Genomic DNA, 25,473 nt, shown 5'->3' with positions numbered 1-25,473 from the left:
TGCTTATGTTCTTTTTGACCAACGGCACATAATTCGCCCTAATGCGGGGAGAGACTAATAGAAAGGATGGAAGCATTCAGATTTACTCTGAAGGTTTTTTGTCCTCTAGAACACATTATTTTCAGATTTAATTCATGCTTGAATGGAAGGGCAGAGTATGTTTTAATTTCAGCTTGCTGATTGCACACGTTACGTAGATGATGAAGATTAGAAGAAATAATTTTGTGTATCTGATCACTTGTTTTTTCAAAACGCACTCTTTTCTTTCTATATATGTGTAGGAAAAACGAATGATAACAATTGAAGAATATGTATTTTTCTGGAGGTACCCTAAAGCTAAAGATTGCTTAAATTTGCTGAGTGATCAGATGTAGCAGAAATGCGAAGTCATGGCCTGAAGCAGTGATTGAGCACCTGGTGGAAGGCAGGGCCAACCCAGGGGAGCTCAGGTGCATGCAATGTATCTGAGTGACCAGAAGGTATGGAGCCAGGATCCAGACCTCATTTAAGGGCTGGCAGTGGAGGCAAGGGTATCTTGCTGGAGAGCCCTGCCTGAGTCCTTTCAAAGGTACACAATTTTTCTTCCTTTGTTTCTGTGTCCCCAGTTGCTGCATTTTGGTTTGTTCCTATTTGCTTCAGCTGAGAATTGTGCCACCCTTCTATTATTGCTGTACTTTCCATCGTGTTACACTAGACTGGTGCAGTGTTTTTCCAAAACCTACTGCAGAGTAGTTGTCCTAAAATCCAACTGAATTTATGTATCTTTTCAACACATGGATTGAAAAAACACTTCTTCTCCACTTCTAGTGTTAGAAGTTAGTGCTCCACTTCTAGCTTAATCAATAAAAGGCTAATGTAATGTAGTCACAAAAGCAGGTAAAGTCTTTGTAAAACTCAGTTGCTATCAAAAGCAAACCAAGTATATGCCCCCAAAAATGCATAAATTTATCTTTTCAGTGTACTTCTTAATTAAATTTCAACTTCTGAAATTATTATAAGACATCAAAATGTAGACTGGAGCATCATTTTGCAAGTAGTTATGTATAAGTCAGAGCTCTTCAGTGGAGTCAATTATTCCATTCAGCCAGATCGGACCTTGAAATCGGGTCATGCACATCTGATAATACAGAACATACAGACTCTGAAGCTGCAGAATTTAATGCATTTAGAATTCAAAATATCAGTGCCAGGAAACTGCTTATTATGATTCACTGTTATCAATATCTGCCTCAAAGATTCAATAAATAAAGACTGCAAAACTTCCTGAAGATATTAGGAAAAAGACGTTTTAACTTAAAACGTGTCTTTTTGTTAAGATGTTCAAAGTGCACAACAAAGAATATTCCTATGTGACGAATGGGATCTTTTGTTATGTCAAAAAACACTTAAATGTCAGTTCTCAAATTAGATATGTACCATACTGATTTAAAAAAGAAAAAATTACCAGCAAATTAATCTAAATCAGATTCTATACTTTTTTTTTTGAGAAGCCAGTATCAGTAAACTAGTAACAAATATCACCTGGACAATGAGCCCTACTAGTTAGGGGATTAAGGCAGAATTGAGTTGCTCTCTTTGTGGGGGGAAAAAAACAGCCTCTAAAAACACAGATTGCTGTTTGCTACTAATGGGTGCCTTGAGTAGCATTACAGCAAATTGCTTTCCTTGATGGCATAAACTGAATACACAGAAAACATGAATGCTTAGTTAAAATGCTAGTACATCAAAAGTCACTACAGGAAAATAAGTGTTTTCCAGAGAAGGGCATTGTATGATCATAATTGAACTATTTCTGTTTTAGTGAACTTGTGCCATTTAAAGTGGGAAGTGGGACCAATTTTTTTTTTTTAACTGCCATGATGATTGCGAAGCCATTCTGCAGCAGTGCAAAATGAATGCTAACTATGACTAACCCATAATGGCAGGAGTACATTAACTGTTAGCCACTGGGCTGTAGACTCCAGTGTGGCCCTCAGAGAAAGTCTAGACAGCTCCAGTCCCTGCCACAATTTGGGCTCCCAGATACAGTATCTGCTTATAGCACCAGGTTACACGTCTTCCTATTGGCATCACCTTGCTTAGACTGTCTTACACTAGGACATCTCCGCACCATGAAATTTTATAGGGGCAATGCAGAACTCAAGAGGGTAATATTTATCAGTCAATTATCTTATAAGTGGCTGAACTTTTTCAATGGAACACTTTAAGTCAAAGGAATTGCAGAACATATTTTAGTAGGGTTGGCCTATAATGCAGGTCTCTATTTTATAACTGCTGAAGTTGGATATTGTCTCTTCTAGACATGAACTCAACTAATAAGGCTGAACTTTCTCAACAACACCATTGAGTATGTATAGGAAGATAGCAGTGTCGTATTGTGTAAAATCTGGTAGAGGAAGATTTTTGTGAAGAATACAGCCCTTTCTCTCTCACACACACACACACACACACACACACACACACACAAATGTGAAAGGAAAGAGAATCTTAAAAGCATAGAATGGCTTAGATTGGAAGGGACCTTAAAGATAACAAGTTCCAACCCTCTGCCGTGGTCTGGTTGCCCACTAGATCAGACTGCTCAGAACCTCAACCAGTGTGGCCTTGAGCTCCATGGAGATGGGCATCCATATAGCTCCTGCTGGCCAACTTCATGCCAGAAACTGCTCACCTGCAAGTGTCTGTATTAAAATACTGCCTAACCAAAGATGAGGAGATCCCATCGTTCATTGAAGGGGAACCTGTTGTGATATTCTTTAGATTAATGGTAAACAAGTTCCAGGTAGAAATATTCACACAGCTTACTGTAAAGTGAGCAATCTATGGTAATTTGTTCTACCACAGTAACTTGTTTGTGTATCACAGACCTGAGTTCAACTACTAGAGACTGACAAATAAGGAATCAGAAGTACAGCACTTGTCTTGCTGCGCTGACTGATCTGTAATCAAACAGATTTCAGTCTCGCACTAGCCTGGCCCACGCAGGAATTATTTGTGGATATAAATATGTTAATATCAGCATCAGCGATATGTACCCACACATTTGTAAAAACATAAAACAAATACAGTTACACTAGCATTAAAATGTGTTACAGAAGTATAGTTTAATTCCCCTTTGCCTTCCCAGTAAGGAAAAAAACACACTAGATGGAACACATCTTTTTAAAGTTTACAGGAGTGAAGTTAAAGGCAGCAGTCAATATTATAGTTAAATAATATTCAGTAAAATTCCTTCAAGGTTGTCCTTTAAATACATGTAGCCATATTCTAAGGCGCTCTTCTCCAGGCGGGTTTCCTTAGACCCGCTCCAGGAGCTCAGCAGCGCACACGAGGCGGGAAGCTTGGAGAGGCGCATAAGATGGAGGCGCCACCTGGCGGCCGAGCTCCGAACGCGCAGCCCGGGGATGTGCGCCCGCTAGCCGAGCTCACGGGGTGAGCGCAGAGCGACACCGTCAGAGCTGGCATTTTATGGCTCCGCACTACCTAGAATAGTAGCATTAAGAAAACTTTTTTGTTTTTAAGAACATACGTTGCCTTAGTACTTGTGTATGCAAAAACACCACTTCACAAGAGCTTTTACTTTGAGAGAATTCAATTCTAACTACGTGTAAGTTACTCATTAGTAATTTACTAATTTTACTAACGTTACTAAAAAGCATCCAATTTAATTTGAGTGGCCATATAAAAACAGCCCTTTCATATAGGTGAATTCAATTTACCTCTTCACAAAGTAAAGGATATAAAACTAAGTATGGGTGACAGCTATTCTTATAATTATGGTGGGAATGTGGGCACGAAAAGGGAACCTGACTGCAGCATATCCAGGCAGATAACATGCAATTGTAGTGCTTTCTAATCAAGTTTCTGGGCTTGGGTACTTTAGTCAATTCACAGTAGAATCAGACAAGCCATACTGCCACACTGTAAGAGAAATACTAAGATGAGGCTGTAAAGTGAATCATTTGTTATTGTAATAAGAATCTGTTTGCAAACAAAATATTCAAGAATCATTAGATTTCCCAACTAGGCAACACTTATGGGAGCAAAAAGCTATTCATAAGATAGACATCAGGTGGTCATCACTTGTCTGCTAACAGTCTAGTCAGATAAAAGCAGTTTGCCTTTTTAACATTTAAAATGGTCCACGCTGCTTTTAATGCACGCTTTTACCAACATGTTTGCACTAATACATGTATGCAGCAACCAACCACTGCCTTCAATAAGCACCAAGCCTCACCTGCCTGTGTATGCACTAGAATGCTGGATATGATATTCATGCTCTTAAAAAATACCAACCTTGAAACCTGCTTGTTTCTCATTATTACCACTACTGGCGCATCTATCAAAGCATTTCTCTAGCTAACAAGAGAAAAGTTGAACCAGAGACACTCAGAATTAAAAGCCTAAACTTTCCTAGCCTAAGCTATGGTTTTACATTGATGCTCACTCCTCAACAGTTTGAGCACCTCTACTTTGCAAGAGAATTTGTCCAGAAGACCTAAAGTCTGCAAATCCCATATCAGGTTCCATTTATGTAATGTGTTGTCAGAGACCGAACAAGAGACAGCAAAAGCTAAAAGCATGACTTGGTACAGTCTGACTTAAGAAGTAAAGCCGCCAGAGAGAGATGGTTGTGATAACTTGCACTCCTCAGGCTGGATGAAAAGAGAAGGCAGCACACACTGCTAATAATGAATTACATATATGACCATGCCTCTGCAAGTTTAACAAAATGGGTTCTATCAGCAACAGGAAAACAAAAGAAACAGCTTGCATTGGACTTGTGTAGGTAAGTACATTGTTAAAAGTGCCTCTGGCAGTACATTATTTATTTGAGATTATTATAGAGCAAGGATAAAATCTAGTACAGCTTTCATCGCTGCCTGCTGTCATACACAGATAACTGGTTACTGTGCTGCTGTGACGAAAAAGCCTCAGATGCAAAGACTGTGCTACACTTCAGTGCTGCGGAAATGCCAGACAGTGCTGTGACTGCTAACTGAACTGCAACACAAACTGAGAAAACATCTAACTATGCAGCTCAAACTGCAAAGATTGAGAGCTCGTATCCTTTCCTGAAGAAAACCTACGTGTTACAACTAATGGGGAAAAGAAAACCCAACACCTGCTGACAGAGCTGCTTTTTATTTGGGATGTACATTTTAAAAGTATGGTTACAGATTATGGTCACATTTTGGGTTTCTAGAAGCTTTCTCTGACGCCCTGTGTAAATGAGTGTGACTTGAAAACAAAACCTAGTAGTGGGGCTTGGGTCTGACATGCCTTCCACAGCACAAGCCTTATCTGCATTGCAGCCTGTAATGCTGTGATGAAACAACTGCCATGAAATCATAACAGAAAAGGTTTTTTGTAGCAGAGCATTGGGTCACGTGGGATGAGTGCTGAAGCAGCAGGACTGTAGTAGTGAGAGTGACAGCTATTGTTTAACCTCAGTTTCCTTCCCTTTGTTTGTTAAGAAAATGAACAACTGAAAAATAATTTTCTGCCTTACATCACTGCAGTCCCATTAGGTTGGTTTTGACAGCATTCCTCTCCCTTTGAAATAAACAGTAATGTAGGACATTTAAGATATTAATATGGTGGCTCATTTTAGCTCAGTGAAAGCATGATCTGAGAGTTTGATTCAGTATTATTTATACCTTGCATACACAGCTGTTACGTCAGGGACTGAGACCTAATCTTTCCATCCAGAAAGCACAAATCTGCTGATCCACAGAACACAAACAACTTTGTTCTTTCCAAGGCTATAGTCAATTACCAAAGACTGGCCACTAACCTTTCACACTGTCTGAGTGTCCATAGTGCTTTTCTTCATCTTCCTTTTACTACTGCTTAACTCTGTGTCAATCTTGACTAGCATTAACAGAAAGCAAATGTGGCATTTTCCACTTGCCAGTGCTGAAGCAACAGATGGTTCTGATGACTGGTAAAACTATTCAATAACAGTCTGTGCAGCCTTACGAAATATCCTATGCTGAAACATTTCCTAGACATGTTCCAACCCCACGGTTATCAATGATAAGGTAATAACATGTAATAGCAATTAAAAGTGAAAACAAAATGGTATTTCTGTCCACTAATATCATTGAAATTTCAAAATATAGCCTGAAGTAGTCTGAAATTTTAAATTGGCTATGAGACTGATATCCCCTAGAGGAGAAGAAAAATTGTGCTGTCTCAAGACTGTATTCAGGGCAAATTCAACTGCTTGCTGAATTTGATCTTTGAAATGCTTTGACAGATAGGTTTAATGAAAAGCAGAGAAAATTGAATAAGTTTATCTGAGGCCTCAGAATTCAAAAGAGGAAAAAGGAAAAAGAACATTAATATCAATATCCAGCAATAGTGGAAAGTGTGGTAAACTGATTTAAAAAGAAAAAAGGAATTATATGCTCTAAACTTGGAACACCTGAGAGGATATAAATTGGTGCATTTTATTTCTGTGTTTTCAAGGCCTGCCCTTTTGCCACTGATCTTAATGGAAGTGGAATCATGCCCAAATTGTGACTGTGGCCTCCAGAACATAAAATGTGAAGAACTAAGTGTTAATAAATCAAAAGTACTAGAGGGTCAATCAAGATCCTTCTCAGTAAGTGATTACATAAATGACACAGAGATAGCACTTACCTAATGAATCAATTTACCCAAAGCAGCAGTAGAACAAGAGGGTAAGAACTTGTCTCTATATTATGCACAACAGTTCCATTTACTCTCATTAATAACCTGAATTTTGTCAGTGTTCCCTGTTTATAGAAACCTCTCTTCACATTATTACCACGAGTACACTACCACCATTAATCCCTTGCATTTTCTGTTTTAAATCAGTCTGCTTAAATTAGAAGCTGCTAAAAATATTAATGATTAGCCTGCTACTGATTAAAGGAAGGAGCATTTTTTTGCTCCTTTAGTACCTTTTAAACAAGGGCTGATCCATTCTATTGAAACTTGAAAATACAAGCTGACATAGGTGCCTTGTCCAGATGTTTTTATACAAAAACATCTAAGCCCACGTTCTGAAGTTTGGCAGAAATTTTAGATTGAAAGGCAGGTAAAAAAGGCATCGTGATATTATTTTAGGTGACTTCAAATATGAAACTTCCAGTCCCCTCTTTATGTACTGCAGTATCTGTTTGCTTTGTGGCACTACATAATGATCCTATTTGAAGCAATGGCCAGTTTTTGAACTCTGTTTATGCACTATCAAATGGAATTAATATGGAGAGATGGGATTATTTTTTTTCTAATATGAGCGCTGCACTCTTAACAGTTCTGTTGAAAGTTCTGATTTCTTTACTAGTACCTTAATTCCTTATTATCTTCACAAGTTTAACAATCTGATCTCCATACACAAGTCAGGTTTGTATCCCCGGGAGCACGTTTCCAAGATGTCATATCCCCTGACTTGTAACAAAATGAAGCAGTACAGTATAGGATGCTTTTAAGTCAGATCTACAGTGGGCTTTGTCTCACAGCTCTGTCACCTCCACATTAATAACACATTTTCTTTAAACCCGCTGTGTTCCATCAATCTTTACCATCTTCCAAGTTAAGGCTGCAAAGAGTTTTACTTCAATTCACTGCACTGGAACTGTTAACTCTTGGCAACGAATGAGAGTTCACATTAATTTTATAAATGAAATAGGTACTTTGCAGTCCTATAGAGTTGACCTAAATATATAAAAGCTGTTCTACATTCAAAAAGAAAGAACCTAGTAAAAATAATATAGTGATTTCAGTTACAAAATAACTCGCAGAATACTTGGAGAATAAATAAGCAATTCATAATGCTACCTCAAGATAATAAAATTAGTCCAGCTCAGACTTGCTTGCAAACTGGGATCCAAAAAGAAATGCAGTGAGCCTGGGAGGTGCTAAATATCCCCATAGAGAAAACAAGCGATAGTTGATGGTGAAACAGAGGAGAATTTACATAGCAGTGGTAGCATCTGGGGTAGAACCATCTAGGTGCAGAAATACTGAACCCTCTGGACAGAGCTGCTGACTATAAAAGGCAACATCACATTGTATCTATTGGGTCAGGTTTGGACCTAGCTAAGGACCTGTTAGATATGCACCTGAATACAAATTTCCAAGCATACTAGATGAGCTGCATGAATGTGGCTCTATTCCAGACCTCTAGGCCTTACCTGAGACAAGAAGAAATTGAATTGGTGTTTCTTTGTTAGCCTTCCCCCTTTCTGTTAAAAAAAAATTTGGTACGCTGAGGCTAAATAATAGGTCCTCACAACCAGTACTCCAAAATGCTTCAATCTTTTTCTTTGGAATATCAATAATGTGCAATTTGCTATCTTGAAATGGTCTATCCTGCTCCCAGAAAACATTTTATTGACATACAGATTCAACAATAATTTCATAGTCAAAAGGATCTAAGCTGAGATACCTGTAAAGTGAACAGACTGGTTATCCTGAGGAGCAAGAGCCATCTAAAGACTAGCATGCAGTACAATAGCTGCTTCCTTTGGACAGTTTTATCTTCATAAGCATCTCCATTATAGATTCAGTGTTTCTACATAATTCTCCTATAGCAAAAACGTGGAAAAATCCACTAGTACTTTTTATTAATTTTTGGTTCTGTTTTTTTTTAGTTTTACAGAATAAATTGTGTCAGAATGCAATTGCTTCAACTACCAGCACTTAGCTGGTTGTACAGAACACCTTTTTTTTAAAAAAATATGAAAAAAAATCTTTTTAATGCTTTGTGCTGAGGCTTTCCTGAGATTTCAGAGTGGCTTTGCAAATACAAGGAATGTGTCCTGTAATGCCATGTTACCAGTTCCTTCATTACACACCTCATTACACGTACATACCCACACTTCACAGAAGCACCACTTGTGCTTCTAACAAGAAGGCAGCTGTAGGATGGTAGAAAACGCTGCATTGTAATTATTCTTGTACAGTTTTATTCTAGCTTCTTAAGGAAGCAAGGCCTACAATTGCATTCCACTGATATGTAGCCATTTCTTCACATGCTGCACATCATTCCTCCTCCTCTTCCCTGACCATGGAATTAAAGACACCAAATAACAGCAAGTGAATAAGTCCAAGACTGTGCATTTCCTCCAAGCTAAAGAAAATGCTAGAACTTTTTTCAGGCCCAGGAGAAAACAGCTGTAGTGGCCAGCACATAAGTGTGTTGCTCAGAGAAAACTGCAGTATTATTGCATAGCTAAGCATAGGTGGGAAAGGAGGAATGGTGGAACAGGGCAATAATCACAAGAAGCAGTTTCCTCTGCTCTGTTACTCTCTAAGAAAATGTCTAGCTTATGTGTTGTTGTTTTTTTCCCCAGAAGGATCTCTCACAGTAAGCTGGCAATAAAAATAGCCATAGAGTAGCATAAAGAACTCAAACTGGAGATTACTGTTTTATTTAGTGTCTTTGTATTGACTTAGAGACAGCCCATGGTTTCACCTACTTTATATATAGCTGAAACAGTGTCTGGTACAAGATATATAGCAAAAAATGTGAAAGGAAAACACATACATATTTTCTCTGTATACCCACTCAGTTCCCAACAATTTGTGGAGCATTTTTTCTTGATTCAAAACTGGTACCATAATGTCTAGCAATTGTGAGAAATATTCTCATCCTTAATACATGGAACTGTTTGTTTGGGTTTTATTTCATTGCTCCTCTCCTTCTGCAAGGTTAGCCTTGGCTTATAGCCCATGTCTTTTTACTTGCACTTTAGTTTTTCTATTATTACAACTTCCTAGGAGAAACTAACATCAAGCTAATTTTGTCCTTTCCCCACTATTTTCTTGATTAACTAACTCTATTCCTTCATCTTTCACATACTTTCCTTGCTATCTTTGATACCCCTGTAATGCTCTCATCTCTCAGCAGGACCTTGTTGAGTTTTTTCAAGGAAAAATATATGTGTATTGTTCATCTACCTACATTCTCTAACGGGGGTATCTTTCCCCAGCACTTCTTACAGGGTTCCATCCTGTTCCAAACACCTCACCTCCCTAAAAATCATGAATTACACTCTAAAATCTTAAACTCTTAATTGTCTTCTACATACTGAAACTGAAGGGTTTTAAGCATTATTCCACAATCATTAGTATAACAAAAATAAAGTGAAAAGAAAGCCGTAAGTGGAAGCAAAAAGTCAAAACTCACCCATAATAGCTGACATTGTGCCCCTTTCCTCCCTTCATGCATCTCTTATCACTTATTTCCATTGAGCTCGTGTTTTTCTAATTTTCAGTGTCTTTCTGTCTTTGCTCTCTTGCAGTAAAAGCAACAAGAGTTGAGATAATCTCTTTGTCATCCTTTTGTTTGTTTATGTCCTTCAAACTGTAAGCACTGCAGGGCAATGTAATCCTTCTCACTGTTTTGTCAAATGAAGCACGCAGGGCTCCTAATCCCCAAGTGCATATTTGTATCAAAAGAAGTATTTTCTTTAACTGAAACCCGACGGATATATTTTGTGTTATTCCCCTCCTTTCTAGAGCTAAACTGAGGGTTGCAATTTTTAATTAAAGACGGACCTTTAACCTGGTGGCAACGCTAGGAGAGCATTTCTCAACAGCGGCGCTTCCTGACGTTCAGCACCGTGTTTCTGTCAGGTTCTAGAAGATGGCTGTCCTGGAGCTCCAAAGGGCCGCCTGCTCGCCGGGTGCACGAAGCACAGCGCACACGGTGCTGTTTTAGCGTGGTGCTGTGGGGTGCTTCCAACTCGGAACGTTCTATGAGTGCATGGCTGTACCGGGGCTTGCATTAGCTGTAGCATCAGGCAACAAAAAACAAGCAGAGGAGAAACGTGTCCCGCTGCATTTCGCACCCACAAGCGCACACCGAGCCCTCGCCCCTCTGAGCAGCGCTGCCATTACAGCCGCAGATCACGGAGCGCCACCGGCTGCCCTCAGTCACACAGAGCGCGCAGAGCCCCGTGCCTTTCCACCACCACCGTCGGATTGTGAGGTACAGATTCACACAGAACGGCGTTGCCCGGGAACGGCGCGGGCCCCATTTCCGTTCCCGCCAAGCGTGACAGCCGTTAAAACCGTTACCACCGCCCTGAGGTGGCGGCGCGTGCTCACGCGCCCGGCTACTACAACTCCCAGAACGCCCCGCGAGGCACAGTTGAGGCGGCACGGACTACAAGTCCCGGCATCCTAGGGGACTCCCGCTCTCGCGATGCCCGGGAGCGCGATGTTCGGCTCTCGCGAGAGCGACGACGCGTCCGGAAGCTCCACGTCGGAGGGTGCGGGCTGCCGGGCCTGGGACACCTCAGCCGCGGGGCTCCTGCGGGGTGACGCCGCGCCATGGTGAGTGATGCGGGAGCGTGGGGGGCCGCGGGGAGCGGAGCGGACCGTAAGAGGGATGCAGCAGCGGAGGTGACCTGGCGGGCCGTGCCGAGGGCTTTGCGGGGTGCGCCCGAGTTGTGGGGGAGCGTTCGTGGAGCGGTCCTGCACTGCGGCCGGCCCCGTCACGGCGCAGCGCCGAGGCCCTGCGGGCACAGCAGCACCGAGGCCGCGGTACCGAAATGGGCCCACGGCTGCGGGTGGCACGTCTGGGAAAATCGCTTTGCTGGTGATTGAAGTGGGAGGTCGGAGCCTCCTTTGTAATGGAAGCGCTTAAACTTTTAGCTCCCCTCAGTTCTTATGGCAGGGCGTTCTGCTCTAAGCTGTGTTTCTCTTCATGATTTTAACGCCACCTCAGTGATGCACAAAACTTTTCTGAGGTGACAGCTGACTTCTCCACAAGTTTGGTCTTTCTCGAGTGAAACGGAAAGGAGATTCGTTGTTAGTCACTTGCACTAGAAGGAAGGTCCCTTTGCTTTCCTTCAGTGGGTCAGGGACGCCGTGGAAGCGTGTATGGAGCTGTGCAGAGCCTCTTTGTCTGTGCTGGAGGTGCCATGTACAGTATGGAAATGCTGCAAGTTCATGTAGGTAGATGGAACAGACCTGCTGGTAGGGATGTGATGTTTCCAGAAATCTCTGCCCCCCATACAAAAACAAAGGCAGATGGACAGAAAAGAGCAGTCTTCTATTTGTCCATAAAACAAGAGTAACTCTGTTTATTTAAGGGGCTAATTTTGCCTTCCTCCAGCACATTTTTATGCTGGAATAACACAGCATTCTCCATTTTTTTCACCTCTAGCCTCTCCGACTCGATATCAAGCGAAAGCTAACAGCCCGGTCTGACCGGGTGAAAAGTGTGGATCTGCACCCCACAGAGCCATGGATGCTGGCAAGTCTCTACAATGGCAGTGTCTGTGTTTGGAACCATGAAACACAGGTGATAACTTTGACTTTCCTTTACTATGGTTTTTTCAAAACCAACTGGTATATAAATTCTAACTTTCAACACCAGGTATAAAGGAAAAATCTGAAAACGCTGCTACTAATTGATTATGCTCTCCCTGACTTGTATACAAGAGTCACAGTAATAATAGGCAGGTATTATCTTGAGCATAGCTATAATGATGCTTTGTTTCCTACACATTTAGTTTCAAGAATACAAGAATAATCTCCTTTGCGATCTTGCAATCTATAATTATTAAGGTTGTAGGAAGAGCTAGACCTCTGCTTCTCTGTCAAGTGTGGCTGAAATTGGGCAGCAGATTTAAAATGATTTGGAGGTGTGAGTGGTGTCTGGAGGGATTGAATGGAAAACAAGAAGGTGAGCACACAGACAAATATCTTCCTGGGTACAGATGCTGCTTTAAAGCGTAGGTGCTGTGTTGTTGTACCCTTGGAGAGTTGTCAATGACTATGTATTGAACACTGTTAAGAAAAGCTAATTTCAAAGCTGTTATTTTCTCCAGTGCTATAAATATATTATTTTTATTTTTAGACTTTGGTGAAGACTTTTGAAGTGTGTGACCTGCCAGTGAGAGCTGCCAAATTTGTGGCAAGGAAGAACTGGGTTGTTACAGGAGCTGTAAGTTGTCATCTTCGTGTGATTTCTGTATGCAGTAAGAGTTTAGTTTCTCTTAATTTGTTTTCATGCCATTCTTTTATACATCACATAAAAATGATTCAGTATTAATGTGCAAGAGAGAAAGGAAAACTTCACTACACTTCTCCAGTAATTTTTTCTCCTTTTTACTTAGAAACTTAAACTTTTCATTTCAGAGGAGAGCAATCTAATTTGTAGCTAAATCTAATATCTAATGCAGTGTAGGTCTGTATTCAACTTCTGCTGTCAACTGAAGTGCATTTAGCATACAGTTTCGATTAAACAGTTGTAGCGCTGCTTTAACAAAACTGAAATTATTAATTTTTCAAGGTAAGATGATTCAAAAGCTGCTTTCTACTTCCTGGTTATACTCAAACTTCTTAAGAATTTTGTTCCCCTATAGAAAATTACTCTTGTTTTATTCCTTGCAAAGGAAAACTCATTGGATAGTTTTATTCTGAACTTGACAACACATTTTTCTTGAGGGAACGAACATTGATCAGTTCTTAATCTGGTGTCCAAACCATATAATTGTTATGGCAAATTGAATTAGGAGATGTGTGTCAAGACATGAACAGTGTCTTGGTGTGGTGTGTCCTGAAGGGTTCAGCAGACTGTTCCTGCTTCGGCCTTCACATTTGTCATTGAAAATTGTACTTGGAAGGCATGGGTTATCTGTTGGAAAGTCGGAGTTTTCTATGATAAAGTTTATCTAAGTTGAAGTGATGCCTGAAATATTGTCTGCATTTTTTCTTTCTAGTCTTCTGCACTATATACACAGTAAATACAGTGCCTTGTCCTTTCGTTGTCGTATGCTGCCATGACACAGTTAGTTAAAGCAACAGTAACTCAGTGCTATTTCCCTAGAAGTACAACACTGCCTCTCCTCTGTCAGCACAAGAGTTCAAAAAGCTGCATGGGGAACTGGATTAGGAACTGGTGGAAGTTAATATGTATTCTTATCAATTTAATTTCCCCTGGATCAATTCCTCAGTCTGATTCCTTGTGCAGCTGTATTGGTCTTAGCTTTCCCAGGGGAGGCTGCAAGCAGTGGCAAAGAAATGGTGAGGAAAAGGCAAAGCTGCTTTTAGAAACAGGGCCAGGTCTTTCTCAAAGTAACTATGAAAATGTGATATTATTTATTGCTTATTCTTCATGTTGGATGTTCATTGCACTGTTAGCCTGATTTCAAAGGGGTGCTTGTTCTTCTCTGCCATTCTGTCAGTTGTTTTCTGTAGATGTTTTTTCTTAAGCAGATGTATGTGAGAGAGGAAAAGGGTGGAAAAGAAAATAGATTGGATAAAACAAGTAATGTTGTGCTGAATTCTACACCTAAGTAAAGATTTGGGAATACTTCTGAGGAGAATACTGTATCTGAAATAAAGATACCTTTTCTTTTGTTCACATCCTTCCCAGCTGAAAAATAATCAAGTTAACATCAATTTTCCGTTTGTTTTAGTGCAAGAACCTTGCCTTTCATTTTCGTATTAGGCATTAATAACTTTCAAAGCACTTCATTTCAAATCAAAAGATCATTTAAAGTGCATCTTTTTAAAATGAATTTTTAGCTGAAGTTTATTTTATAAATGCCTTGGTATAATACTGGGTAATTTATAGACTTCTGAGCCAAGAAATAAATTGTTTCATTTAGGTAGATGCAGAAAATAATTTTTCTTGAAAATATCATTGTAAGAGATTCTTTAATAGTGGAATGTTCTGTCTAGCTACTCTACAGTATATTGTGGTGTATTATATGGAAAGTACTGTTACAATTTTTTATGCTCATCTCTTTCACAGGATGACATGCAAATTAGAGTTTTTAATTACAACACCCTGGAAAGAGTTCACATGTTTGAAGCACATTCAGATTACATTCGTTGCATTGCTGTACATCCCACACAGCCTTTCATACTGACGAGCAGCGGTAAGAGTTTTGTGATATATTTTGATACGTTTTTCATCAAACATTTCTAGAGTTCTGACTAGATAGAAATTGCATGTGTTTTCAGGCTTCTGCTAAACAGAAATCCTTGAGCAAGTAGCTAACCTATCAATTGTTATTTCTCTGCCAGGTACGTTCATATTTTTAATGGAATATCAATTCTACTTAGAATTGAAAATATTATAGCTTATGTTCTTGCCAGAGAAGACCTCAGAATCTTTTTGCTTAATAACTGCTCAATAAGAAGTCACATAGGTGATAATTAGTTACCTTTCTAGAGTTTGCTTCACTGAAGCTCCTTTTTTTTTTTTTTTTAAATACTTATGTATTTCAGATAACAATCTGAATTGAAGCAGAAGGTAACTCTCACCTGTTTTTCCCAGCATATTACAGAATTCTGTTATTTGAGCTGATCTATGCTGTGTAGGAGTGGAAAATCAAAGTATCCCAACAAATCTTCCCCCAAGAGTATATACATCATTTTCTCAGTCCTTTTCATTCCTGGAAATGTTGCTAATACAGCCTGAGCACTGCTAGAATATAGTGAACGTTTTGTGTTGGAAGCGTTGCAGTTATTTCTGCTGAAGATTATACGCTCAAAATAAAGATATCAGGAAGCCAGCCTGGTTGTTTCTGCTTCCTGTTCCTTAATAATCATTACAGTAGGTGCCGAAGAAGAGAGTACAGGTTTAATTCTTCAAAATCTGTCCATTATTTTAAGATTAATAATTTAATACCTTAATATCAATTCTTAATCTCTGTAAGACAGATTCATTTTCTGAACAGAAACTGTATATTTATATGATCTGGGTAGGCTCATTTCTTGGATTTATAACCATTCTACTGGAGAATCTTTTAGAGAAACTTGTATTCCCTGTGGTCGTCCTGTAAAAAAGGAACAGTAATTTTATGGATTGAGGAAATATTTATCTTGAAAATTAGCACTGCCTCCTTTCAAGGAGAAGACATGAAGGGACCTTTAATGTGAAGTAATTACCATTTACATTATTTCAGAAGACGTTGAACTAACTGAAGCTTGATTTTTGTTGTTGTTTTTTTCCTCAGATGACATGCTTATTAAACTCTGGGACTGGGATAAAAAATGGTCTTGTTCTCAAGTGTTTGAAGGACATACCCACTATGTCATGCAGATCGTTATAAACCCGAAAGACAATAATCAGTTTGCCAGTGCTTCTTTGGATAGGACAATCAAGGTAGAGGATTCTGTTGGTGTGGGGTTTTTTTGTTGTTTTTTTTTATTTTTTTTAGTTATTAAGTAATAATCAGAAGGACCGTGCAAACCATTAATGAGAACAGTGGGTTAAAATTCTTAAACGGAGGTCAATAATAGAATTTTCATTGTATGAAGATGTATATTTTGGTTGAGTTACTATACACATACTAGCTATGCACATAATAGTAATTCAGTAAATTTACAAGATTACCTGGCACCTTTAATCATTGAAATTAAGCTTCAGTGATTGCTGCATTCCTCTTGGAACTTGCAGAGACACTGGGATGGGGTAATGGTTATACTGTTTATGAGTATTCAGGAGAGTTGAACCTACATATACATACAGTAGGTTAAGCCTTTAACTGTGTGCATTTAAAAAATAAAAATTAAAGCAAAATTTTCTCCCATTATTTGTAGTCATTTGCTACAAGTCTTTTAAACTGAATCCAGAGGCGTCTTCAATCTTCTGGCAGCAGGCTCTGAGCTTCATTTGCTGTGAAACTATTACAGAGTATCTGGGACTGTAGGTTTACAACCAGCTGGAAGTTAGAGTTCCTCAAGTTCCCTATAAATTACCAGTATACTGGCTGTAAAAAGACAGTTTTGATTTCATCTGTCTTTAGCTCTTGAGATGTGATGTCTATAAATATTGTTGTAATGCAGTGATTGTGGGAAAATGTCAGTGTATCCACAGCCTGACTGCTGAACGTTCATTAGAATACAAAGTCTGTTTGGCAAGGTTGGCCTAAATGAGAGAAGATCAAAACTTACGTGGGGATTTTTGATGTCTTTTTTTTTTCCCCTGGAAAGGTGTGGCAGCTTGGCTCCTCTTCACCCAACTTTACTCTGGAAGGCCATGAGAAAGGAGTGAACTGCATTGACTACTACAGCGGAGGAGACAAGCCGTATCTCATTTCGGGGGCAGATGACCGGTTGGTTAAGATCTGGGACTACCAGGTGTGTGTTCAGCTTTCTGCAAGCGATTGCATAGACATTGCCACATCAAAATCATGAAATTCTAGAAAGGAAAAGGACTGGAAAACACCAACACCTTTTCCTTCCTTAGAAAGATGAAAGTGGGAACAGTGTTTCATGATACATTTTTTGGATGTTGTTAACTCTTTAGAGAGAATGCTGTGAATTCTACAGATGAACTTAGAGGTTACTTGAATTCGATGTTAAGGTGTTGTTAATAGTATTAACTTCGGTTTTTGCTTGTTGGTTTACTTTCTGGACACGTTACACAGGCACACATGTTCATGCGTGTTCGCATGTACTTGACAGTTCACGGGTCATCAAATGAGTTGCATTATTGCCTCATTTGAATGCTGTACAGGAAAGAAACAAATTGAATGCAGAGACAATTGCTGGAAAGTAGAGCTCATAAATTCTTCCTGTGTACAAATGCATTAATGGTCAGAAGGACAAGATGAAGTTTGTTAGATAGGAGTTTCAGGTTGTTAAAGTGTAGTGTCCACAATTAAATCCAAAATCAGAAATTAAAGCTAGTAATATTAATTAAAATATGCACTACAGCAATGATTGTTATGTAACTGAGCTTAAAGATTTACTATCACATAAAGCTGTATATATTAATATTGCTATATGGTCTACTCCTACTTGCTTCAAGCAGAGTAGACTTTTCTTTTACAGCTGTGAATAAATATCCTTGTTGAAGATATTAGACGTTTCTTCACGTATAATTGAATTCACATGTGTTTTGCTCTGATATTTTTTGAAGCAATCCCAGCTGTCTGCCTGCCTTTATTCTGTTGCACTACCTAGCTCTGAGAAAGCCTATTTTGTGAGCAGAAAGCAGCAACAACTGCGTCAAGGAAAATAGGTAGTTTTCCATCAGGGAGAAGAAATCAAGTCAGTGCAATCATTCTTATGTAATACATGTTTAATGCTGCTGCTTCAACATCTTGGAAATAAATGTTACTGGAAGAAATCTAGAAAAAATATGCTTTCAGATAGACTTTTGGATTTTATTTATTAAGAAATGAACGTTAAAATGTTGCAACTTGTTTATTATCTGTACCTGTTCTTTCAACTCTTTTTGCAGAATAAAACATGCGTACAAACACTGGAAGGACATGCTCAGAATGTGTCTTGTGTCAGCTTCCATCCTGAATTGCCTATCATTATCACGGGCTCAGAAGATGGTAATTGTTTTCTGCTACATAAAGGATAGGGAAGGAACTTATGGGAGAACATTTTGTTGTGGTGTGGCTACACATCTCATAGTGTTGTGCTGAGGAAAGCAATAAGGCACATATTCCTTTTTTCTCTAGGAACTGTGCGCATTTGGCATTCAAGCACCTACCGCCTGGAAAGTACACTCAACTATGGGATGGAGAGGGTGTGGTGTGTGGCCAGTTTGAGAGGATCCAATAATGTGGCTTTGGGCTATGATGAAGGCAGCATCATTGTTAAGGTACTATTAGTTATTTGAAATGAGAGAAGGTGATTCATCACTGTCATGAGCAACTAGCTTTGTAATAATAATATATAAGATACTGATCATTTAGCATTTTAATTGCCATTATTTAATATTTAATTGTCATTTTTAGACAAAGCCAGGATATTTCACCAGATGTGTGGAACTGAAAAGAAAACCAAAATTATATTTTCTCCATTTGCTAAGTTCTTATGCTGTGCTTCCCTAGCTTGGTCGTGAAGAACCAGCCATGTCCATGGATGCAAATGGAAAAATTATTTGGGCTAAACATTCAGAAGTCCAGCAGGCCAACTTGAAAGCTATGGGAGATGCTGAAATTAAAGATGGAGAAAGATTGCCTCTGGCTGTGAAGGATATGGGGAGCTGTGAAATATATCCTCAAACAATTCAGCACAACCCTAATGGACGGTAATTGATTTCAGAAAAAAAAAAAATCAACTTTCTTTTGTTTTGTTGTTGTTTTTTTTAATATACTGGAAATGTTATTGCATGTCCTGGTAGTGACCAAGAGCCTATGGCAGGTGTTTCATCTGCGTAATAGCTCACACTTTAAACAAACAAGTTGCACTTTGTAAATAGGGCAAGAATTATACGAACAAAATGTATAATGTAGTAGTAGCAAACCAAATTCTTCTATTACATCTCAGTTTTTTTAATTAATAATCTAATTTGGAAGAAAAGGTAAAGGGATACACAGAAATGCAGCAGAGTGGAGAGCAGAAGCAAGAAGGGATAGCAAGTAGCTAGCAAACTGAAGCAGAAAAAATCCATTATGTGATGGGTTTGGGAATACACAAAGTTGTCCTATTTAATTCTGTCTGCACTTGCAGTAATTATATTGTGATACAGGCTTTTAATATCTTCAGGTGATTTGTGTGTTTGATCTAGTGCACTGAATGTGCATGTGTCTGACAGACAGCATCTTTCTCTTGCTCTAGGTTTGTTGTAGTGTGTGGTGATGGCGAATACATCATTTACACAGCTATGGCTTTGAGAAACAAGAGTTTTGGTTCTGCACAGGAGTTTGTATGGGCACATGATTCATCAGAGTAAGTGTTGCAGATTTTTCCTTTGTATTAACTTAAATTTGCTGCTGCTACATTTCAATCTGTACAAACACTAAGTTGGGCTGAAGACAAAAAAAAAAGTTTGAATGATGAACTTAGAAAACGTTTAAATAGTACCTTCTTTATTTGTTGCACTCTGCTAGTTTTTGAAGATAAATGCAGGGGGTTTCCTTGTAGCAGTTTACTGTTTTAGTAGTTTGCTACTTTAACAGGCAAGTAATATTTTTGTAATGCAATCTCTAGGTATGCAATCAGAGAGAGCAACAGTGTTGTAAAGATATTTAAAAACTTCAAGGAGAAGAAGTCGTTCAAACCTGATTTTGGAGCAGAAGGTGAGTATTTACTTCTAGAATACACATATTAATGCATGTGCACAGTCTGCACAAGGCAAAATTCTTCAACCTTCATTTTCTTTCAGGCATCTATGGTGGCTTCCTGTTGGGAGTTAGATCTGTTAATGGTTTGGCATTCTATGATTGGGAAAACACAGAACTGATCCGCAGAATTGAAATTCAGCCCAAACATGTAAGTTTTGACAGGAAGATATGAATCTATATGTACATGTCTGTGTTTACTCAGTTTTGACTAGACTTGATTTTTGTTTTCTATAAAGAAGCCAAGCTGTCAACCGTGAAGTAACAACATCCTAGGTTTATCTCTGCCTTGTAGTGAAAGGGAAGAAAATCTTATGTGTGTGTTGGCTTCTTGGTTCCTAAGGCTGCTATGAGAGTTTGTACAAATTAAAGCTAAAACATACTTTCTCCCTTAACTTGGGCTTTCTAAACCAGTGCCATTATTGATTCTGATGACACAGATTTTCTGGTCTGACTCGGGTGAGCTTGTCTGCATTGCTACAGAAGAGTCATTCTTCATTCTGAAATATCTATCAGAAAAAGTTGCATCTGCCCAAGAAACACACGAAGGAGTCACTGAAGATGGAATTGAAGATGCATTTGAGGTATTTTAAAGTGGAATATGACTTGGATCAGACATCACTGAAGGAATTCTTGCCAGAGTATAGCAAAGTTGGTCTTTAACATAACACTACTAAATTTTATTTTCCAGACATCATGCATTGGGGTAGTATATTCACAGAACTTAAAAGTTTTCTGCCCTTTTGCTGTTTTGAAATCTGACAGAAGTTTGAGAACAGTGAAAAACTCAAAAATTTAATGGGGAAGCTTATATTTTAATTATATTGTTTAACACTTAGTTTGGAATTTCTTTCCTGGATTTGTAATTTAGTTAATTATTGAGATAGAGATTTTTTTGCAATGTTTTTTGTGAAACTGAAGATTACAGAACTTCTAGCTTGTACCTGAAGCTTCTTTTGCAACTTACCCTTGTGTCTGTTGAAGTACAGAACATTTGAAAACACAGCAGTTTACTGCTATCTCAGAGTAGCTTTTTGTTTGAATTTAATTTGCAGGTTCTTGGTGAGATTCAGGAGATTGTGAAAACAGGCTTGTGGGTTGGCGACTGCTTTATTTACACCAGCTCTGTGAACAGACTCAACTACTATGTTGGAGGAGAAATTGTCACAATTGCTCATTTAGACAGGTAATTTGCTGCATTAGATTGTAAAAAAGCCATAAATGTTTGGGTTTTTTTCAGTAGAAGTTAAGGCAAAGTAAATCCCCCACTTGCCCTGCTGTATTACTTTTGGTTACTTTATAATGCTAATGTTCTGAGGCAATTAATGTAATCTTGCATAGAATAAATAGCATTACATGAAAGCGTGGTTATAGAGTATAAGTTGATGCAAATATTCTTGCTACCATTGGATTTTTTTATGTAGTACCTCATAGTAAACCTATCCAAGGTGAAAAATATTTGTTTTGTTTCAGGACAATGTATCTCTTGGGGTATATTCCTAAGGACAACCGACTTTATTTGGGTGATAAAGAGCTAAACATTGTTAGCTACTCTTTGCTGGTCTCAGTGCTTGAATATCAAACTGCTGTGATGAGAAGAGACTTCGGTATGGCTGACAAAGTTCTTCCCACAATTCCAAAAGAGCAGAGAACCAGAGTTGCACATTTCCTTGAAAAACAGGCAAGAGAACTATTTCTTAGACATCAAAAACGTAATTAGCTGATTATTTCTAATTGAATTTGCTAAGTAAAAAAAGAACTAAAAAAGCCACTAACTCCCTGTAAATGTAGAGCCTTCTTAATCATCTGTATTTATTTAGAACACTGTAATCTTTTCTTTAGAGGGCTTTTCTTAAAATATCGAGGATGCTGTTTGACCTGATTGATTATTTATTTACTTCAGGGCTTCAAACAACAAGCTCTTGCAGTATCTACAGATCCAGAGCATCGTTTTGAACTTGCTCTTCAGCTGGGAGAATTAAAAATTGCTTATCAGCTTGCAGTAGAAGCAGAGGTAAACATACAATTTCTGGTGATTCGTAATAATTCTGACTATAAATCCTAGAGGCCCTGTAAGAAAAGGCATTGTGAAGATGGAGCACAGCTCTGTGAACACTGTAAATATGCCTCCAGCTTCCTTACTGAAGTTTCTCTGCCTGAGCTGTGGGATGGGAACAGAAGCATGTTGTCTGCTTACTCCTGGAGAGTAAGACATTCCAACCAAGGACGAAGCCTTAGTCTTCAGTGTTGAACAGAGAGAAGTAGCAGAACTGAAGTCTCTGGGCCTTTGTTCCAGCCTTGAAAAACTTGCATCATTTCTGATGTTCTAGGAAGATTGACAGGCAGTAATTTGTCCCACAGCTGTTATTAAGAGAATTGGTCTCACTGTTCCTTTTGTAAAATAATGAAGTGGTAGGACTAAGTTAATGTTCCTCATTCAACAGGGAGAGGACAAAGCAATGTCCATGCTGTGTAATGACAGCATGGCAGTGGTACATGCAGAACAAACTGCAATAGTCATTGTATCTTAATGGTAAGACAAGTATACTGATGGGATACATACCTTAATAGGTTGAACTTGGAATTTATATCAAATGCTTTAAAAATCTTTAATGATATTCAACAATATGAGCTTGATTTTGTTTTTTCTTTCTCTTCCCTCCCCTTGTGCTTTTAGTCAGAACAGAAATGGAAGCAACTTGCTGAACTTGCCATTAGTAAATGTCAGTTTGGCCTAGCCCAGGAGTGTCTCCACCATGCACAAGACTATGGAGGACTACTTCTACTGGCTACAGCCTCAGGAAATGCTAACATGGTGAATAAATTAGCTGAAGGAGCAGAAAAAGATGGCAAGAACAACGTTGCATTTATGAGCTACTTCCTGCAGGGAAAGTAAGTAGTGAGAAATTCAGATGGTCCTCACTGGGCTTTCTGAAACACAAAGAACATCTGATCTCCAAATGGTAAACTACAGCTAACTTAATTTCAACAGGAAAGACAGTAGCATGTACCCTTTCAAAAAAAACTATTTTATGATGCCTACTTTTTAGAATCGGGTACTTTTAATTTACTGACATCATAGACTGAACAGCTATAATGCAAAAGTCCAACTTGAAAACTTACTGATAAAATTCTGTTTTAAAATCTGTTAGGCTTGACTCATGTTTGGAACTCCTGATTAAAACTGGACGTCTCCCAGAAGCTGCTTTTCTTGCACGGACGTATTTGCCAAGCCAAGTTTCAAGGTAACATTAAAGTATATGCAGATCCTAGTAGTAATGTCAAAACTACCTTTACACAATGAATCTGATTTCTGTCTCCAGGGTTGTTAAACTGTGGCGGGAGAGTCTCTCCAAAGTTAACCAGAAAGCTGCTGAATCCCTTGCTGATCCTACAGAATATGAAAATCTCTTTCCTGGATTAAAGGAAGCTTTTGTTGTTGAAGAATATGTTAAACAAAGTCTTGCTGACCTGCGGCCAGCCAAGGAATACCCCCTTGTCACTGTAAGTAAGAAGTGGGAGTTCCTATTTTCTCTAAAAGAGAAAAAATTGAAGTTGTGCAAATTCAGCTGTAAGCAATTCAATGAAATTACTTACTTAACATTCCATTAATATGTCTGCACTTTTTATTTTTTAGCCAAATGAAGAAAGGAACTTATTTGAAGAAGCAAAAGGCTTTGAACCATTGGGAGTAATGGCATCTCAGGTCAGTGTTACCACGAAATGATGAAGCCTAAGAAGTGCTTCTGCTGTACAGTAACATCTACCCTGGAGAACTTACAACCACAATGATTGAACTGTTGCTCTTACTGGCTTGACTACAAGCAGTTGGGTTGCACATTCTTCTGCCTCAGACTTCTTGACTAAAAAAGTAGATTAAGAGAAGTCATTAGTAGTTACAGAATTAATTATTTACTTTGTGTGACTCCTTATGTTTTTATTACGTACAACTTCACTCAAGTACGTGTGAGTAATCACAGTACTGCCACTGAATTCATCCCGAAAAAATGGCTAAAGTAGTAAGACTGTTTCAAAAGTTAGAGAGTAGGAGTCCTGATCGGTTATTTGGAAATAGAATATTTCAAGTAGTTAAGTAGCTCAGACTGATGGTTTTATCACCCAAAAAGGGTTTCTTTCACCTTGTGAAAGTTATCTCCAACATGTTAATTTACAATTATCTTGCATAGAAGCTACAAACAAGGCCTGCCATGTTCTTCAGTTGCACTTCAGTTTTAAGTTCTTTAAATTAATTGACACAGACTGAAGGTTGTTGTTTTTTTTTAACAGCTGCCTTGAATTAAGGGGGGGGGATAAAAAAAACAAACATGGTAGGCTCCTCTGGAGACCAGAAAACTTCATGGCTGTGAAGATGTGATTCTGGAATTACTGAGGGAAATTTTAGAAGACAGCCATCAAGGCTTGGGGGGATGTACTGAGGGGCTGGTGTTTACTTACTTTTGTTAAAATTAAGCAATCTTTTTCATTAGAAAAAGACAGAAGAAGCAGTTCCATCTCCTAAACCAGAAGTAATGAATACAGTACTGCAGAATTCTGATCTACTTCCACCACGAGATCAAAAGGTACGGGAATATATCTTAAGAAGGAAAGGAGTGTCACAGCTGAACTAAGAACTTGAGTAAAGTATACCACATAATGTCACTTTTTATCCTTATATGAACCACATTCCTGAGACTTATTAACACTGTGTGGATCTCCTCCTGTAATATACAGAAACTGCACATAATAATGTAGAACAATTCCTACAGCCTTGTAGGCTTACAAGGAAACAAGTGGAGTCACAACCCAGAACATACTAACAAGTTGCAGTACTGCAAACTGCTTTCTTATTCAAGAAGGCATTTCTTTCTGTAGGTTATCGTAGGTCTTATGCACTACTTGACTGCCTTAAGGTTACTGAATGTTTCAGTACCTCATATAGCATTGTACAAACAACATCTGCTATCACAGCAGTTATCTAACGTGTATCCTTGCTATCTGGACTTCTTTCCCAGACACTTCTGGATTTGGAAGATGACCTCGATAACTTAGACCTGGAGGATATTGATACCACAGATATCAATCTGGATGAAGAGATCTTAGATGACTGAACAGAGTTCTAGGTGACCAACTCAACTACTGCTTACACCAAACAAAGGAATGAAGTTCTGTGGATTACATGCTCCACATTAACTTGATTTTTATACAGAAGATGGACCATGTAGACACAGGGAGAGGGGCAAACCCTACAACTGTAAAAAAAACTTGAGTATGTTGAAACTTAAGGTATAGGCCTGCCCTAAAGCATTGTGGAAGCGCTTTCATTTAACATGCAGTTCAATAAATCCTTTTAAACATTCCATTCCTGTTCTCTCCTGTATTTCAAGAAGTAAATTGAATTACAGGCAAGTGTTTATTCAGTGTACATCACCTTGAAGTAGAAGAG

General features: G+C 38.7%; 2 protein-coding genes across 2 annotated transcripts in view; one reads left to right on the top strand and one right to left on the bottom strand.

Annotated features, from left to right (window-relative positions):
* Nucleotides 1-10,567, bottom strand: part of CLSTN2 (calsyntenin 2) — a 486,477-nt gene extending 475,910 nt beyond the window's left edge. Inside the window, exon 1 of the mRNA XM_090147201.1 lies at nt 10,166-10,567. Coding sequence (XP_090003327.1) covers nt 10,166-10,181 — 16 coding nt within the window. The 5' untranslated portion in view covers nt 10,182-10,567. The remainder of the gene's footprint in view (nt 1-10,165) is intronic.
* Nucleotides 10,568-11,185: 618 nt separating this feature from the next.
* Nucleotides 11,186-25,389, top strand: COPB2 (coat protein complex I subunit beta 2). The gene is made up of 22 exons (XM_031596409.2): nt 11,186-11,316; nt 12,152-12,289; nt 12,848-12,934; nt 14,750-14,876; nt 15,960-16,108; nt 16,939-17,085; nt 18,194-18,293; nt 18,423-18,565; nt 18,798-18,997; nt 19,528-19,638; nt 19,900-19,988; nt 20,075-20,181; nt 20,471-20,614; nt 21,086-21,216; nt 21,504-21,711; nt 21,934-22,044; nt 22,708-22,922; nt 23,183-23,275; nt 23,354-23,534; nt 23,668-23,736; nt 24,518-24,610; nt 25,043-25,389. The coding sequence occupies exons 1-22, from the start codon at nt 11,314-11,316 to the stop codon at nt 25,136-25,138; spliced, it is 2,742 nt and encodes a 913-aa protein (XP_031452269.1). The 5' UTR covers nt 11,186-11,313; the 3' UTR covers nt 25,139-25,389.
* The last annotated feature ends 84 nt before the right edge of the window (nt 25,390-25,473 follow it).

The sequence above is a fragment of the Phasianus colchicus genome, chromosome 10 (assembly GCF_987193195.1).
Source record: "Phasianus colchicus chromosome 10, bPhaCol1.hap1.1, whole genome shotgun sequence".
Classification (NCBI taxonomy): Eukaryota; Metazoa; Chordata; class Aves; order Galliformes; family Phasianidae; genus Phasianus; species Phasianus colchicus.
This window is presented reverse-complemented; position numbering and strand designations above follow the sequence as displayed.